The sequence below is a fragment of the Polypterus senegalus genome, chromosome 5, assembly GCF_016835505.1.
Source record: "Polypterus senegalus isolate Bchr_013 chromosome 5, ASM1683550v1, whole genome shotgun sequence".
NCBI lineage: Eukaryota > Metazoa > Chordata > Cladistia > Polypteriformes > Polypteridae > Polypterus > Polypterus senegalus.
This window is the reverse complement of record NC_053158.1, coordinates 146582099-146599497: the sequence shown is the minus strand read 5'-3', so window position 1 is coordinate 146599497 and position 17399 is coordinate 146582099. Positions and strand designations below refer to the sequence as shown.

At 36.0% G+C, this 17399-nt stretch overlaps 1 protein-coding gene across 3 annotated transcripts in view; it reads left to right on the top strand.

The window, feature by feature from the left end:
* topbp1 (DNA topoisomerase II binding protein 1) overlaps positions 1 to 17399 on the top strand; it is a 91806-nt gene that overhangs the window by 51571 nt on the left and 22836 nt on the right. For all 3 annotated transcript variants that reach the window (XM_039753462.1, XM_039753461.1, XM_039753463.1), the window contains 6 exons: positions 2998 to 3323; positions 3875 to 4047; positions 6258 to 6469; positions 6581 to 6873; positions 16790 to 16966; positions 17317 to 17399. The exon at positions 17317 to 17399 is cut by the window's right edge and continues 27 nt beyond it. In XM_039753462.1, the coding sequence (XP_039609396.1) occupies positions 2998 to 3323; positions 3875 to 4047; positions 6258 to 6469; positions 6581 to 6873; positions 16790 to 16966; positions 17317 to 17399 (1264 nt within the window). The remainder of the gene's footprint in view (positions 1 to 2997; positions 3324 to 3874; positions 4048 to 6257; positions 6470 to 6580; positions 6874 to 16789; positions 16967 to 17316) is intronic.

Genomic DNA, 17399 nt, shown 5'->3' with positions numbered 1-17399 from the left:
CTTCCTATTTTAACCTCATTCCATCAGTCTAAAAAAAAAATCTTAGAGACCAATTAAACTAAATAATTATTGATTTTTTTTATCACCTTTAACTATAAACATTCAAAAAATAAAACAATACCTGCTTATTTTGATAACTGATTAACCTGGCGATTATTTTCCTGATTAACCAATTAGTTGGATTATAATGAAAATACTTGAAATTAAACACAAAGTGCATGAAATAGAACAGGTTTGTATAAACTTTTTTGTAATCTTTTCTTTAAAAAAAAAAGATATTTTAAACAAAATATGGGTTTTTATACAACATTTATATGATACATTTAAAAACAAATTGTAATGAATAGAAATAAAACACTCATTAGTACTTCTGGCTCAGGTTGCGCAATGAACATACACACACAATTTCCTTAAAAACTCAACAGTTTTCAATAAATTAATTAAACTAGCAATTTGGCTTATGAATTCCGAATCAAACTAAACACAAACTTCAAAATGAAATATGAAATTTGTGGGGTTTTTTCTATTTCTGTGAAAGAGACATTTACTGGAAAAGTATCATGTTAATATCTGATCACCACAATATTCCACCACAGAAGAATCTGTTGCACGCTCATGTTTTTATTAGTGTTTTTTTTTTTTTTCTTGTAAGTCTAAATAAAATCAGCACAACAAACACCATTGTCATATGTTTGGGAAATGTCCAGAGTATTTCCCTTTTGTAGGAAAAGAAGTTGTTTCATTAGTATAAAATTCAGTTCTCCCTTTGCTGCAAAATATGCCAAGTTTATTTTAGCTGAGAATTTATTTCTTTTTCCATCATTTATCCTTTTTTGTGTCTGGAAGCATTTTACCACTGCAGATTCTTTGGCACATTTGCTTTCAGTCAACAAACTGTCGCAGCCAAGTGCATGCCATTTTTTGTTCAGAAAGTGCTGTTAGATTTTCACATTTGAAACTCTGTGATCATTTCACAAAATCTGTTTTGCCGACTAAAGTAGGATTGCTGCAGCAGTAATTGCACTTTTTTGCGTCTTCTTCCAGATTGTATAAAAGCCAGTTGTATCATAGCCAACTAGTTTGGAATTTTTGCTTTTCAATCCTGCTCCCATCTTTTGACTCTGAATGAGTGATACACCACTGCATTCTTTTTGATTTCCTAATGAACTGAAAAAATGTTTCCTGCTTGTACAGGCTCTTATGTTTCTTTTCATCTCTTTTTTTTTTTTTTTTTTTTTGTAAACACACACTCCAACATTACACTGCGTCAAAAAAAACCCACAACTATGGCAAGTGAAAATCTGAATGTTTACTAGCTAGTTGTTAGTTACACATTTTTTTAGTTGCTTATCAGAAATTCTGTTGAATATGCTTGAGTTTTATTCACTTTGTAGAGGGCTTGACTATGACTTGAAATATTAGTCATTTCAAACCAAAAGACATGTCATTATTCATAGCTTAGTAAACATTGTGATTTATGTATTTGTATCACATAACACTGAAGTAACATTCAACTTACTACTATTAAGGCAAGACTCCCTCCTCCACAGAGCCTGTAATAGAATGTTTCCTAATCAAGTGTTTGTCCATCTCTGTTGTGCCATACGAGGTCAGACCTACACATTTTGCAGCTTGCAACCCTTTTTTTTTCCTCTGCATTCAGAGTTAAGTGCTTCCAAACTCTGGAAGTCTTGGGTTAAACTGTCTTTTCTGGCACCGTCTGCCTTTTTACAAATGCGTTCACGGATGAATGAAGTAATGATGCAATTGCACAGCACAGTGTTTTCAGCCTAATAATGTAATCAACTTTTTTGCCAACGTTTTTAATAATCAATTATTATTGATTATGATGATTAGTTGTTATAGCCCTATGTTCTGTATATGTAATAGATAGAGATGTTTTAAACATCTCCATTGTAACCCTTCGTTAGAAATGTTAGAATGTTGAATGGCCTTTTCAAAAGAGCACTGCAGACCTCAAGATTAATGGTAAATGACTAATCATCAGTGTTCATTAGTAAGACCTTTGGTATTTTTCATAACTGTTCATTTTTCTTTGTATTTTTAAAATTATTATTCTGTCACATTTGGATAATATATACCATTTGCATATTACATGGATTTTCATTTTGTTTTTTTTTTAGTTTAGTTTTTGGTTTTTTGTTATTCAGCTGTCAGACATGGCTCATCCAACAAGTGCAAGATTATAAGGTGTAAAATAAATGAGAGGAGACAGAAAACATTTTGGAGTAGCCACCCTGTATACTTGAAAGTTAGTTGATGAAAGGCAAAAAATAACAATAGGTCTTTACAGACCCGAGTCCAAAATAGAAATTGGGTACATTGGAAAAGATTGCCATTATATAGCCAATTGATAGGAAGAGGCGGTTTTGGAATCGGAAATATTGTCCTAGGGAGGCAGGTTCTGAGGGACCAGAGGAGAAAGCGACATCATAGGGAGGCAGAGGTGGCATTTTTATGAGGTGGGTTCTTCTGATGGTCTACAGTGGGAAAGGAGAAAGAGTTAGAGTACAGTGCCATCCTCCCCTGTCCAGTGGAGAAACCCATTTATTTGAGCCCGTAAACTGTCTCCCATGCACACGTGTGACAAAGGGTAAAGTCTAAAAGGAGGCTGTCCTAAGGTAGAGATGGGATCACCCTTTTTAAAATACAGATATATGAAAGAGGATTAATTATTACGTGTACTTTTGGTTTTGAGGTGGAAGGAGTGGTTCTTATTGTAAACTAAGAAGTAGCTAAAACAAAACTACTGCATAATATGGTCCTGTTGTATAAAAATTAAATTTAAATCACTAAAATTCAGTGAATGTTGTTTGTCCTTCTTTTATTTATGTTTGCCTCTATCATACACTGCAAGGTTTAAAATATTAACATTTTGAGTGAGAATTCATAATTTGGCCCATTATTGTAAATTTCTGTGACAGTTGCAGTACTTTTTTTTTATTTTACTCCATTTTTATCACATTTCACTTTCAGGTCCAACCAAAGAACAGCATAATTTTGAAACTGGTTATAACAAAACAGGGGCCATCACAATGATGCAGTTGGAGTCAACAAGTAACACCACTATGACTGGAGAGTATTCCACAATGGTAGAAGAAAGAGGACTCTTTGGTGGGAAACGTTTTCTTCTGAGAGGCTTCAGTGTGGAAGATGAAATTTGTATGACAGCTCTCGTAAAAGAGAATGGTGGAAAAATTGTCGGAAATCGTAGTAGAGCTGTAGCAGATTATGCTGTGGTACCACTGCTGGGCTGTGAAGTAGATTCAACTGTTGGTGATGTTGTTACTAATACGTGGCTGGTAAGGTAGCTTGGGAGTAATTAACTGTTTATGCCTACTGACAGTAGAAACTAGTGTTGTAGAAAAACTTGAATGTTCCCACCTACCCTTATCTACTTACCTGTTGAGCAAACATGATCTTACTCTAGCATGCTTGCTTCAGAAATCTCAGCATTCTTCTCTTTGTTAATGGTTTGTTAGTGTTTGTCTTCCTTAACAGTAGTATATTCTAGCTATTGATGTTCAGCCTATCTCTAATTCTGTTTTAGTATTTTTATGATGGACAGTATATTTTTAAGAGTTTAAAATGATAGATAACACAAAGTATATTTAAATTCTCTTATATTGAATTTCTGTATTTTTAATGTCATTTTACCTAGCCCATTTTTTCCATGGCATTATTTGGAAAGAAACTGTTGTTACATTTTCTGTTTGTTTTATTTATTTATTTTAAAAAGAAAAGTTATTTAAATTTAATGTAAATCTTGATTATCTTTCCTTTTTGAAGAATTGTTGTTCAGCTAACAGTCTTTTTGGATAGTGTGTAACATTTTTTTTATCAATTTTTGCAGGCCATGTGTGTGGAACAGCAGCAACTATTAGATCTTCGCAGTAATCCTATGTTTATTCCAGTGCAAGTAGTGGAAAATTGCATACCACTTAAGGAGTGTGTCTTATCTGTCAGTCAGTTTGCAGGCATGGAAAGAGATTCTTTGGTTTATCTGTCAGAGCTTCTTGGAGCTAAGTATGTCATTCCTTCTCATGAATGCTGCTAATTAATTTAGCTGAGTGTTTTCTCTTCTTTTTTGGCCTGTTGAAAAGTATAGCAAAATTAAAATTTCTTTACTTTATACATTCAGCTAAGTACAATAGATAAGTAGGAACACAAGGTTATTTTTTGAGTCCTCCTGTACAGTTTATTTATAATTAAGGGAAGGTGCGCTGCTCTGTAGATATATAGGTTTATTAATTTTTTTAGGCCTGTTTTTTTTTTTTGTTGCTTTTCTCCCAGTGCTAAATATTTTGCCCAAAAGTCACTTTTAAAAGAAAGAACACAAATCAATGGTTTAACACATTAAATCAACAAAAAATATTGTTACTGTCTTGTATGAGCCTACATGCTATATGATTTTCACATACATGTTACACAACAAAATGTACATAACACGACCCAAATGTTCATAGCCCTTAAGTAGCTCCAGCACAACCTGTCTTATCAAGGGACAGTTCTCTCTTCAAAAGGAATGCTTTCCTGTATATGTGATTATTTTCAGGCAGAAACCAGTGTTTGCTTTTTCCAGTACATAATCCTATGTGCCATACTTTTTGTGCTTGTCTAGCATATACTGGCGGAAAAAAGGCGTCCCTTGTATTTTATCATTGATTCATCCACAGACAAATTACGGCCAGGCTGATAAAATTGTTTATATGTTGGTTCCACAATGTCAAGCAGGGACTGAATTTTATATATGGGGTTATACCCTGGCTCACCCCTTGGGATTTGCTTCTGGTTATCATAGAAATTAATAAAATGTTGCAGGAGCACATACCTATCACGCAGCATAACCTATCCAAAGCCAACAGGGGACTAAGCACGTTTGGACCAGTGCTCCCTGAAGTTATATTGCCAGTCCAGTCCCATCTCTATTCGTAAAGACACAAAGCCCTTTGTCTTATCTTTTGTTGTGGGTTTACACTTTGAAATACGAGAATGCTGTGCATACGCTCCCAATGATGCAAAAAGTTGCATGGCATACCTGTTTGTATTGTTCGACAGTAGCTGAAAGGGAGCCCCAGGAAAGAACAGCCTAAAGTAGTTCAGCGGCTGGTAATCTCTTGTGTCCAACAGCAAGCCGTGCCATTTTGCGAAGTCCGGTAGCCAGATTGGCTCCCATGCAAACCTTGCTGTAGGTGCATCACCTGCGTGAATTTGCTCAGCTGGGGCTCATCGGCTGGTGTCTGATCAGCTGATGCCATTTCCTCACTTTCCTGCTTGATCTCCTGATCACTCTCAACAAAATCAGATTCCGAAAAATCAGAGTCTGACTCGGCAATAATCTGCAAAACATTGTCTGCTGAGTATTTTGTTTTCTGCACTCTCTTCGCTCCCTCATGAGATGTCGATGCCATCTTGTCTTTGTTTACGTTTCGTAACTCATGCAAGCGCTGGGATTAGGTGCTGAGTCAATGAGTCTAACATTCCTCCAAGCAAAGAGGGAATATCTTTAACATAGCAGTTGTGTCACCATTTACAGCTGATTATCATCTTCTACCCCACAATATTGACTTTTGTCAACAGGCACCCTCAACCCCCAACCCCTCGCTCCCTCAATATCCACAAAAGTCTACATCCACCCTAAAAGAGTTAAGCATAAGCAATTGGAACTACATGCAGTAGGTCATTAGCTGAAATTCTATGATACCAAATGCTAATGTGATGATCCAGGAAAAGAGAGTATGAGAAAAAGTTTGTCATTGGTATTGATAACGGCTTTTAGACCTTAGTACTGGTACCAAAATGGTTCTGAAGCAAACTCCCCCCAAAACCGTGTAACTACATTTGCAAGTTTTTCAAAATAGTTCAATTGCAGTTACCAGAAAGGCATTCCAGCAATAGTCTTACTCGTTGCACAAAAACAGAACTCTTAATCAGAGATTTACAATGGTCTGATGTTTTATCCTACTTTATCTACCTGTTCTATTGTTAGAAACTGTTAGGGTAACTTTAATAAAAATGAAAAAGTGTGAATTCTGTATTGAGTGATAAATCGCCTGCTGTTTAACTTACTATTTACAGCAGTGCAGTGCCATTGACACATCACAGAGAGCTTCTTTTCTGTGTCATGCAAATACAGTATAAGTGTTGCCACTTACTTCAATTCATCATACGAACTGGATTGTAAGCAAAGTGCTTTATTATTCATTAATTCAAAAATATCTATTTCAAAATTGCAGAGTGCAAGAGTTCTTTGTCCGGAAAGCAAACCATCGAAAAGGCATGTTGGCTAGCACCCACCTGGTTTTGAAGGAACCAGAAGGATCAAAGTATGAAGCTGCAAAAAAATGGAACCTTCCAGCTGTGGCGTTAGGCTGGGTTTTAGAATCTGCCCGTACTGGAAAAAGAGCAAATGAGAACAAATTTCTGGTGGAAAATGTCATTTCTTCAGGTGTGTGAATTAATTTAACAAGGACAGTTAATAAAAGCAGAATTTCCAGTTTTATATCTGTGATTTTTGTATTTTAGTTGTAATTAATGTTTTGTTTTGTGATTGTTAAAGAAAAGGAGGAGAGCTATGTTGGTAGCACACAACCTTTGGAAGAAGTCAAAATAACCATGCGATCTCCTGAATTACCCATTTGCCGACCCAACACACTCAAAAGCACTGTAGTGACTCCATTGGATATGAATCGGTTTCAAAGTAAGGCATTCCACTCGGTCATTTCTCGTCCTGCTGGTGGAAAGACTCCAACTGAAAACAGAGTATTGCAAAAGGAGCCATCTCTTCAGCTTGACACTCCTTCTAGATTCTTGTGTAGAGATCAGCTCTTCAAACCCTCATTTGATGTTAAGGTATGTTTTTATTTATTATTTTAATACCTTAATTTACAGATACATTTGATCATATTGTTTGTCAAATTCAGTTAGTAAATTTGTCAGAAAGCCGGAAATTAGCAGACACATGTATTGTGAAGCTGTATAATTGTTCTATTTATTATTTATTTTTTCACACTTGGTATTGTGTATTGACTTTACACCATTCTAAGAAATTTTATGTCAATGTTGCAAATAGCTTCTTAAAGCAATTCCGACATTCTTCTCTGGCTTTTCCTCCTGTTTTATGTTTCTGTCCACTGAGCTACTTCCCGTTGTTTGAACAAGCATAGTTAATTATACGACTTAAGTATTAACTTTGCTAACATTAGATGATTATTGGTTTAACAAACATTTGATCACTTCTTGCTGACCATTCAAGTAGGGCCCATTATTGGCACCTTGCATATTGGGACCAAGAGAGGAATTACATTATCTTGATTAAAAGTGACCCACTGAACAAGTTCCTCTACATGGACAAATCATATGTTATAGCTTCTTAAATAATTAATCCTAGATATGGGAAGATGGTGATCTCTGTGAAGCACAACTTTTAGATTTTCAGACCTTTAGCTAAAATGACAAACTACCATGCCAAAAAAGTCAGCTTTGTCCTGCATGGCAGAGGTCTAAATTCTTTGGTCATAACTAGTGCAAAGGTGAATTTTTGGCCATTCTTACTGAAAGAGAGAGTGTTACGATATCTTAATTAAGAATCCTTATTAGACAGAGAGAATATTCCCTGACAAATACTGGTTTGCATAATGCTTGTTCATGCCATGTTTCTTGCCCTTGATATAAAAACAAATTTTGCACTTTATTGGGGAACTAGCAAAATACCCGCGCTTCGCAGCAGAGAAGTAGTGTGTTAAAGAAGTAATGAAAAAGAAAAGGAAACATTTTGAAAATAACATAACATGATTGTCAATGTAATTGTTTTGTCACTGTTATGAGTGTCGCTGTGATATATATATATATATATATATATATATATATATATATATATATATATATAAATATATATATATATATATATATATGTCATGTGTTAAAGAAGTTATGAAAAGAAAAGGAAACATTTTAAATATAATGTAACATGATTGTCAAAGTAATTGTTTTGTGTATTTGGTGGCAGCGTCACAAAGTTATTTTCGTCTAGCTGCATCAGAAAATGTACCACGACGCCTGACACGCCTCCTTTTTACTGTTTTCTCACAGCTTGGATTGCTGCTGTCATATATATATATATATATATATATATATATATATATATATATATATATATATATATATATATATATACACACACACACACACATATACACACACACACACACAAATTATATATATGTATGTGTGTGTGTGTATATATGTATGTATGTATATATATATATATATATATATATATATATATATATATATATATATATATATATATATATAAAATCTAGATAGGGGTGTGTGTGTGCATACTTGTGTGTATGTTTGGATGTGTCTGTGTGTGTGTGTATAGCTTTGGTTACTGAGTGCAAGGGAAAAATAATAAAATATAGTCTATAAGTTATTAAACAGTAAAACATTAACGTTTCAAGAAGTACAGGTACACTGATCACTACTGGTGTGGTTTGGGTAAACTACATTTTAAAGACTGTGTAACACAACAGGTAAGTAACTAACAGCAGCTAAAATGTATATGGATCATCTCTCGGTAGTAGATCCCTTTTGAAAGGCGCTACACGACGGCTGTGGTATAGAAATTACATTTTCTATGTGAACGTCAAATTTGTGCCTCTGGTAATGTGCCTTACCGGCAATTAAAGAAAATTATTTTTGTGTCCTCTGCAGTGTTAAGAGAGAAAGGCTTTGGTTTGGCATAAAAGGAAAAAAGGTGTAAAGAAAGGAAAGTTGCCTTTTTCTTTTATATAGTATAGAGAGATGTGTTCGCTGACGTTATGATCGCCTTTTGGGGACAGTCACGGTGTGTCTTGTGTAGACTGGTGAGACGCCCCGCCATTAATCGGCTGTGATGGCACTGTCAGTCCTCCACTCGTGCGTGTCTTCATAATCCGAGTAGGACCTCATAATCGTATCGTGCAAAAGAAAGTGTGAATCGCCTTAATATTATTTTGCCGTGGTGTAGAAAAGGGATCCTGTGTTTGCACTTGTCTGGGCTATAGTGCAGGGGGAGGATGAAAAAATTAAAAGTGCTCACTTTGACTTAAAGCAGAAGCGCAGTCAGCGCCTCAAAGGCGGCACAGCTATGCACGCTGGCTGCTCGACTTTTGCTGGGCAGGAGACCCCTTTTGTACACACGCTCATGATATCAAAAGTCTCAGCTCTTTGGAGGTAATTCATATATATATATATAGCAAAATACCCGCCTAGCGGAGAAGTAGTGTGTTAAAGAAGTAATGAAAAGAAAAGGAAACATTTTAATAATAACGTAACATGATTGACATTGTCATGAGTGTTGCTGTCATATATATGCCTGCCTAAATAAGTCACCCTCGCTTTGCTCTTACTTTATTTACCGCTCATTTAATCATGGCTAATGGCGGAAAAATTATAAAATGGAAGGAGGATGGCTTTACCAAAACAATTATTGATGGCGAATCGATTATTCATAAAGCTTGAATTGGTGATCTGTTTTTCTATGTTAACCTCATATTTTTTCATACTTCTTCTCAAACTAAGGTGGTGCGAGGGTAAAATGAATCGGGATGCGCTGATCAGTGTAATCGTTGTACCAGGAAATCATGCATTGACAAAAGCTCCCTTTGCTTGTAATGCAAAGTGTGATTAAATGCATTATTTTTAACGTTATGGAGCACATGCATGAAGCTTCTCAGCAGTGCTTGTGCTAAGAAAAGGAAAGATTTTAAAAATAACGTAACACGATTGTCAATGTAACCTTTTGTAAGTAGTGCCTGGAGGATTCAGTGTGGAGAAACTCTAGAGAGAGCGTGTGTATTAACTTGTGGATTTTTCTGTGAGTATTTGGTGGCAGTCTGACGAAGTTGCTTCGGAAGACAGCGTTAGCCGCAGAGCTCAGCTCAGAGTGAAATGAGATGAATGGGCGGGGAGATGATGACGTAACTCCCCCACCCGCCTTAACTGTCAATCCCCCACAAACACAGTCTCGGAATTTGCATAAGCACGCCCCTTCACCTACAATTTTAACTTAGTTACCAAGTGATCAAAACTCTCGTTTATATCCTGCGTTCTCTCATTAAACTTGTATCCCGCATTACCTGTGGGCATGTGAAACGCCAGCGGTAGCCTGTCTATGAACTTAATTTAAAGTTTAGGTTTACACCTTGCTTTCTTTCCGAGGTAGCAGCACTCATGAATATGGTATTATATGTCACTCGCTCGCTTCTTATTGTTTCGCTGCCTTCTCAATTATATAATGCATGTTTTCTTAAGCGCTTTTTGGAGGTCTTCCTGGTTTTCTACGCACGTCATTGCAGCTCAACTCCATTACAGTTAATGGAGAAAAATACCTTCCAGTTATGACCATTAGGCATAGAATTTCGAAATGAAACCTGCCCAACTTTTGTAAGTAAGCTGTAAGGAATGAGCCTGCCAAATTTCAGCCTTCTACCTACACGGGAAGTTGGAGAATTAGTGATGAGTCAGTGAGTCAGTCAGTGAGTGAGTGAGGGCTTTGCCTTTTATTAGTATAGATTCCAATATATAAAAAAAAATCATGAGAAGCCAGAGTTGATGAAAATTTTCAGTGTAATCTAGCCCACTTGTTTACTATTTGTCTTTATTTGTACTTTACGTTCAAAGCATATTGAGTAAATAAAAACATTTTTTTACTGCTAACATTCAAATGACAAGTAGTCTGTTTGTCATAAGGAAACATGTTTTACACCAGTTTCCACTGTTTTTTTGGCTGTAAAGGCAATATTTCCCAGAAAACCAAAATCAAGGCACAAACAAAATTAAAGGCAGTGAATGGATTTCGTACTATAAAGATCAATATTGTAGTTCATATTTACTACAGAAGCATAGGGCTCACTTGTATATTTGTTACAGGAACATGCTTGTAAGTACTTTAAATGCAAATATTGTCTGAAATCTGAAATTACATAGATTTGAGAAAATGTAGTGAAGTAATGTAAAAATATGAATATGGTTAATTATCACTATATCCATGATTCATGAAGGATGAGAATTGCCAGAACCTTTGGTATGTGTTTCGGTATATTGTATTTTTTTTTCAACAGAAAGAATAATTTGATAATGATTTTAAAAAATTAATTGTTCCAAATATTAATGTTGGGTGTATTTTAATGTAATTTTTTTGATAATATTTATTATGGGTAAATAAGTTCAAATTAGTCTTGTAAGAATTTTTGTCATTATACCTACTTATTAACCCAAGCGCCATTAAAATTTTATTTAAAAATGTATTTAAGCATGTATTTGAGCAAGGTCCAAAATACCATTCAAAAATAATGTACAGTAATCCCTCGCTATATCGCGCTTCAACTTTCGCGGCTTCACTCTATCGCGGTTTTTAAATGTAAGCATATCTAAATATATATCACGGATTTTTCGCTGGTTCACGGATTTCTCCGGACAATGGGTCTTTTAATTTAAAGTACATGCTTCCTCAGTTTGTTTGCCCAGTTGATTTCATACAAGGGACGCTATTGGCGGATGGCTTAGAAGTTACCCAATCAGAGCATGTATTACATATTAACTAAAACTCCTCAATGATATATGATGTGCTTCCCCGAGCGGATTGTTTGCTTTTCTCGGTCTTTCTCTGACATTCTCTGTGCCTGACGGAGGGGGTGTGAGCAGAGGGGCTGTTTGCCTAGAAGATATGGACGCTCCTCTAAGAAATGCCGCTTTATCGCGGTGGCCCAAAAGCACGTATTGATTTTTTGATTGTTTGCTTTAATCTCGCGCGCTCTCTCTCTCTCTGACGTTCTCTGCGCCTGATGGAGGGGCTGTTTGCACAGAGGCTGTTTGTTTAGAAGATACGGAGGCTACTCTAAAAAATACTGAAAGATTACCTTCACATTGCTCCCTTCTTTGCAGCTGCTTTATCGCGGTGCTCATACTTAAAAGCCCAACAGCACGTATTGATTTTTTGATTGTTTGTTTTTCTGTCACGCTCTCTCTATCTCTCTGACATTCTCTGCTCCTGACGGCACTCGTTTGAAGAGAAAGAACTGCCATCTCTGTCTTGTAATGGAGCACAGTTTAAACGTTTGACTAAAGGGTGTTATTTCATGTCTAGAGGGCTCTAATAACGTTAACAGGGTGGGAGAGTTTATAAGGGCTTAAAATATATAAAAATAACTACATAAACATATGGTTTCTACTTCGCGGATTTTCACCTATCGCGGGGGGGGGGTCTGGAACGCAACCCCCGCGATCGAGGAGGGATTACTGTATTCTTTTTTATTTTTAACTTCTTAAAGCTAAATGCCTTAGGAAACATTTTATAGACCTAGTGACCTTATTAAAGTTCCCAGGCAAACTTTATTTAATTAGAAGGTGTGTGTAGTGTGATCTATACTAATAAAAGGCAAAGCCCTCACTCACTCACTGACTCACTCACTCGCTCACTCACTCATCACTAATTCTCCAACTTCCCGTGTAGGTGGAAGGCTGAAATTTGGCAGGCTCATTCCTTACAGCTTACTTACAAAAGTTGGGCAGGTTTCATTTCGAAATTCTACACGTAATGGTCATAACTGGAAGCTATTTTTCTCCATATACTGTAATGGAGTTGAGCTTGATGGCCGTGGGGGGCGGAGTTTCGTGTGACATCATCACGCCTCCCACGTAATCACGTGAACTGACTGTCAATGCAGTACGTAGAAAACAAGGAAGAGCTCAAAAAAGCGCTGAAGAAAACATGCATTATACAATTGAGAAGGCAGCGAAACAATAAGAAGCGTGCGACTGACACATACAACCATATTCATGAGTGCAGCTACTTCGGGGGAAAAAAAGCATGGTGTAAACCTAAAGTTTAAATTAAGTTCATAGACAGGCTGCCGCTGGCGTTTGTCATGCCCACGGCTAATGCGGGATACAAGTTTAATGAGAGGACGCAGGATATAAACGAGTTTTGATCACTTTGTAACTAAGTTAAAATTGCTGGTAAAGGGCTGTGCTTATGCAAATTCCGAAAGACTGTGTTTGTGGGGGGATTGACAGTTAAGGCGGGTGGGGGAGTCACGTCATCATCTCCCCTCTCATTCACCTCATTTCACTTTGAGCTGAGCTCCACAGCTAACGCAGTCTTGCGGAACCAACTTTGTGACGCTGCCACCAATACTCACAGAAAAATCCACAAGTAAATACACACGCTGTCTCTACAGTTTCTCCACACTCTGAATCCTCCAGACACTACTTACAAAAGGTTACATTGACAATCGTGTTACGTTATTTTTAAAATGTTTCCTTTTCTTAGCACAAGCATAGCTGAGAAGCTTTGATGCATGTGCTCCATAACGCGTTAAAAATAACGCATTTAATCACACTTTGCATTCCAAGCAAAGGGGAACTTCTCTCAATGCATGATTTCGTGGTACTTTGATTACATTGATCAGCGCTTCCAGATTCATTTTACCCTCCCACCCCCTTGGTTTGAGAAGAAGTATGAAAAAATATGAGGTTAACGCAGAAAAACAGATCACCAGTTGAAGCTTTATGAATAATAGATACTTTATTCGCCATCAATAATTGTTTTGGTAAAGCCACACTCTGTGTATTCCCCCTTCCATTTTATAATTTTTCCGCGACTAGCCATGATTAAATGAACGGTAAAAAAGTAAGAGCGAAACGAGGGTGACTTATTCAGGCAGGCAGGCGACAGCTCAATAGCTCAAATTTGGATATAAGTAGGTTCTATTTAGTCGCCAGAAATATCTTTGGTAGGAATGGAAGTTGAATTTAGTCTTTAAATTTCTATGGTGAAATACCCACGTGCACATAAGAGCAATAGTCATCCGTTTTAACAAGCAGCGTATTGCACTGATATGAAATAGCCTGCCCATTTAATTATTTAGGAATGGATAGATAAATTAAGATTTTGTACAAATAATGTTTTTAATTTTTCTTCCTCGATGGATTCTGACACCCCCAGCAACAGCTGCTCGCACCCCAAAGTAGGTAGATATAGAGATATATATATATATAATATATATATGCCAGCAACACTCATGACAATGACAAAACAATTACATTGTCAATCATGTTACGTTATTATTAAAATGTTTCCTTTTCTTTTTCATTACTTCTTTAACACACTACTTCTCTGCTGCGAAGCACGGGTATTTTGCTAGTCAGTTTATATATTGTGCAATAAATATGACACAACATGGCTCCCAGTGGATCATTTTTATTGAAGTTTGTTACCCTTCAAGACAATTGGTCAGAAAAGTTCAATGATCACTGTGATATCTTAATTAGAGTATACGCTATTCAAATTTTTTGAAATTGCATATACTGTCATTTAAAGCATTGCTGAATTTACAACTCGGTCATCTTAAAACTGAGAATCCTTCTATGTGACTTCAATTGCAGATTAGTCTACTCACTCAGATTTAGTCTACTGACTCAAAACCACAAGAGAGGTTATTCCAACATGTTTTCCTCTTATTTGTCCAATAACTGCCATTGAAGACAAAAAGATTGACAAACAAACAACATCGCCAACACAGTATTGCATGCAGCTGCTGATTGTGATATATGCTGCCTGCAAAAGTAGTTGTAGTAGCTTGTGGAAACTCTGTTACACCAGTTCACTTCTTCTACTGCCTCTATTTGTAAGGAAAGTTAAGGATCTTGATGACTGTAAAATTAAACAAAATGTCACTTTTCCTTTTCTATTAATTTCCAGATAATTTACTTAGCACTTGTACTCCCATGTGGGCCTATACCAGTGTTCCCTTCCTTTTTAAGCATGTTTTTACCAGATACAAAAAATACACAAGTAGACACATCTACAAATCTACACACCAACGATGGGTGGGGGTTAGTGGAATTGGCTGTGTCAGGAAGGTGTAGTGCCTTGGGAGGCATGAGAGAAAGGTGGAATAACACTAGTGCTTCCAAACTTCTATGTAGAATGTTGAGTGAGTATCACAATCAAAACGTGTTGAGAACATAGGCTCTGACACTTTCTTGGTGCCAGTTTATCCCCCATTGTCACTGTTAGACCTACATGAATTATTCATTGTCTTTTTTTGGTTATTCTCTCTATTGTACAATAACCTTTTAATCAAAACAATATATCACAGGTGTTTTTCTTTGAATTAACTTGTTTCAATTAAAAGTCAGATGTTTCATTTTTTCAGTGATAGATGACAGTTTTTCAGCAGTGATTTTTTTTTCTAACCCTTCTTACTAATTTTTACAAGGGGTGCCAATAATAGTGGAGGGCACTGTATATGCAAATATTCCAGACTAAAAAAAAAAAATCCAATTATGATTATGAATGCTCATAGCAGTAAGCTCACTGCACACATACTTTGTTTTTATTTTTGATGTTTGGTTTGTTGATCCATCCACCCATTTCCAAACTTTGAATGTGTTTGTTTTTTTTTTTTTGTTTTTTTTTCCTCTCCCCGCAGTAATCTTTAATATTTTTTGCAATACTTTTAAACTCACTAATTGAACTGGTTAATAACATTACCAGCAATAACAGAAATATAGATCAACATTTTTCCATATATAAAATGCATTTCTGAAACAATATTTACATAATATATGAGCATCTATTAGAACAGCATCTTAGATCATTCTCTGAATAAGCAACATTTGAAATCTGGATTGCTGCCTGTACACCCAAACTGGGCAGGTATAAATTTAACAGCACCACATGTATGAATAGATAGACTGTGTTTTTGTAATTGGAAGTGTTTAATAACACAATTCTAATATTGATATGTAAAATTAGTAATCTTCTACAGTTATGCACATTCAGTCCACATACTCAAAGGGAAATCATGAAAACTCTATATAGGCCATAATTAGGAAAGGAATAAAACCTCACATAGCTGTAGAACAGGACCACTAGCTGTGGCCCACCACTCTACTCGCTTTAAATCATCAGTATTAATAACCAGAATAAAGCTAAATATATGCATGTAGGTTGATCTTAGTTGTTAGCATTGATAACATGGTATGTGTCTGCTCATAACCTGCCACTGCAATGATAATGCCAACAAGCAATGTTTTTGCAAAATAAAGCAATAAAATTCAATTTTTCTTTTAAACATTTTAAAACCATAACATAAGTGGGAAAGTTTAGAAGTTAGTTTATTATTATAAGATGTATGTTTATGCTTAATTTTCAGTTTTTTTGTTTTTTTTAACACTGGCATGTATTGTCTTCCATCTGACATGATGCAGTATTAGATTAGATGAACTTTATTAGTCCCATGAGAAAATTTAAATGCATACAGCAGCAGAAACATTAAAAAAACAAAAGTACTGACTCACAGGACAGGTGATACATCCAATTAATCAATCAATAAAAATAAACTTCCAGTCAATGGATAAATAAATAAATCTACAAGTAAAAATAAACTTAACAAGTACATTGGGTGGAGGATAGCAGTAGGCAGAAAAGACCCCTCCACTGACCCACAAACCGAGGCACTTCTTAGCACTCTCTGCTGGACTAAGCATGTGGTTTAAAGTGCTGCAAGAGTGTGCCTCTTGGAGGGAATGGAAGGTATTTTTCATGATGGCATCAAATTTTGCCATCATCCTCTTTCATACTACAGCTTCCAATATTTCCAGTGTTCACACTGTGATGGAGCAGGCTTTCTTGATAAATATTATAATATATTGTAACTCAGGGTTGCTATACTTGTGTAAGATAATTTGTACTTTTTCAAATTTCTTCTTCAAGGAAGCTCTTGCTGCTCTTGAGACACCTAGAGGACTTGGACAGCAGAACAGGAAAATAGGTACGCCACTGTCCGAGGTGATTGGTAGAAACTTAAAGGTAGCATTAGCCAATAGCACACGCAACAACATGGCAGCAGTTACTGCAAGTCCACAATTGGCAACTCCTGAGATAAAAGAGGTATGTGAAAGTTGTCTGTAGATTTTTTTGCCTGCCTTCTGTTAAAAGATCTTAATCATCTTTTGGCTACAACCTCGGTTAGTGCCAAGTTAGAAATGTTAGTACATCATGTTATTTTAGAATGCAACCTTTTTAGAGGTATGAGAATAGGTTTTATCTTATACAGTTTAAGGGAAAAATATTTTAAAAGCTAAACATTTTGAGTGAATATTAATGCATGTTTGTCATTCCTTAATTTATTGTCCTCTTTAGTAACCTCTAGCTCTATGCAGTCCTTCATTGAAATAAGTGTGTCTCTCATATGAATATATGAATTACATTCCTTCTATATATTTTGTATTTCTCCACAGAAAGAGGAGAAGAAGCCACTAACTGGTGTTGTTATTTGTGTAAGCAAGAAACTCAGCAAAAAACAAAGTGAACTAAATGCAAC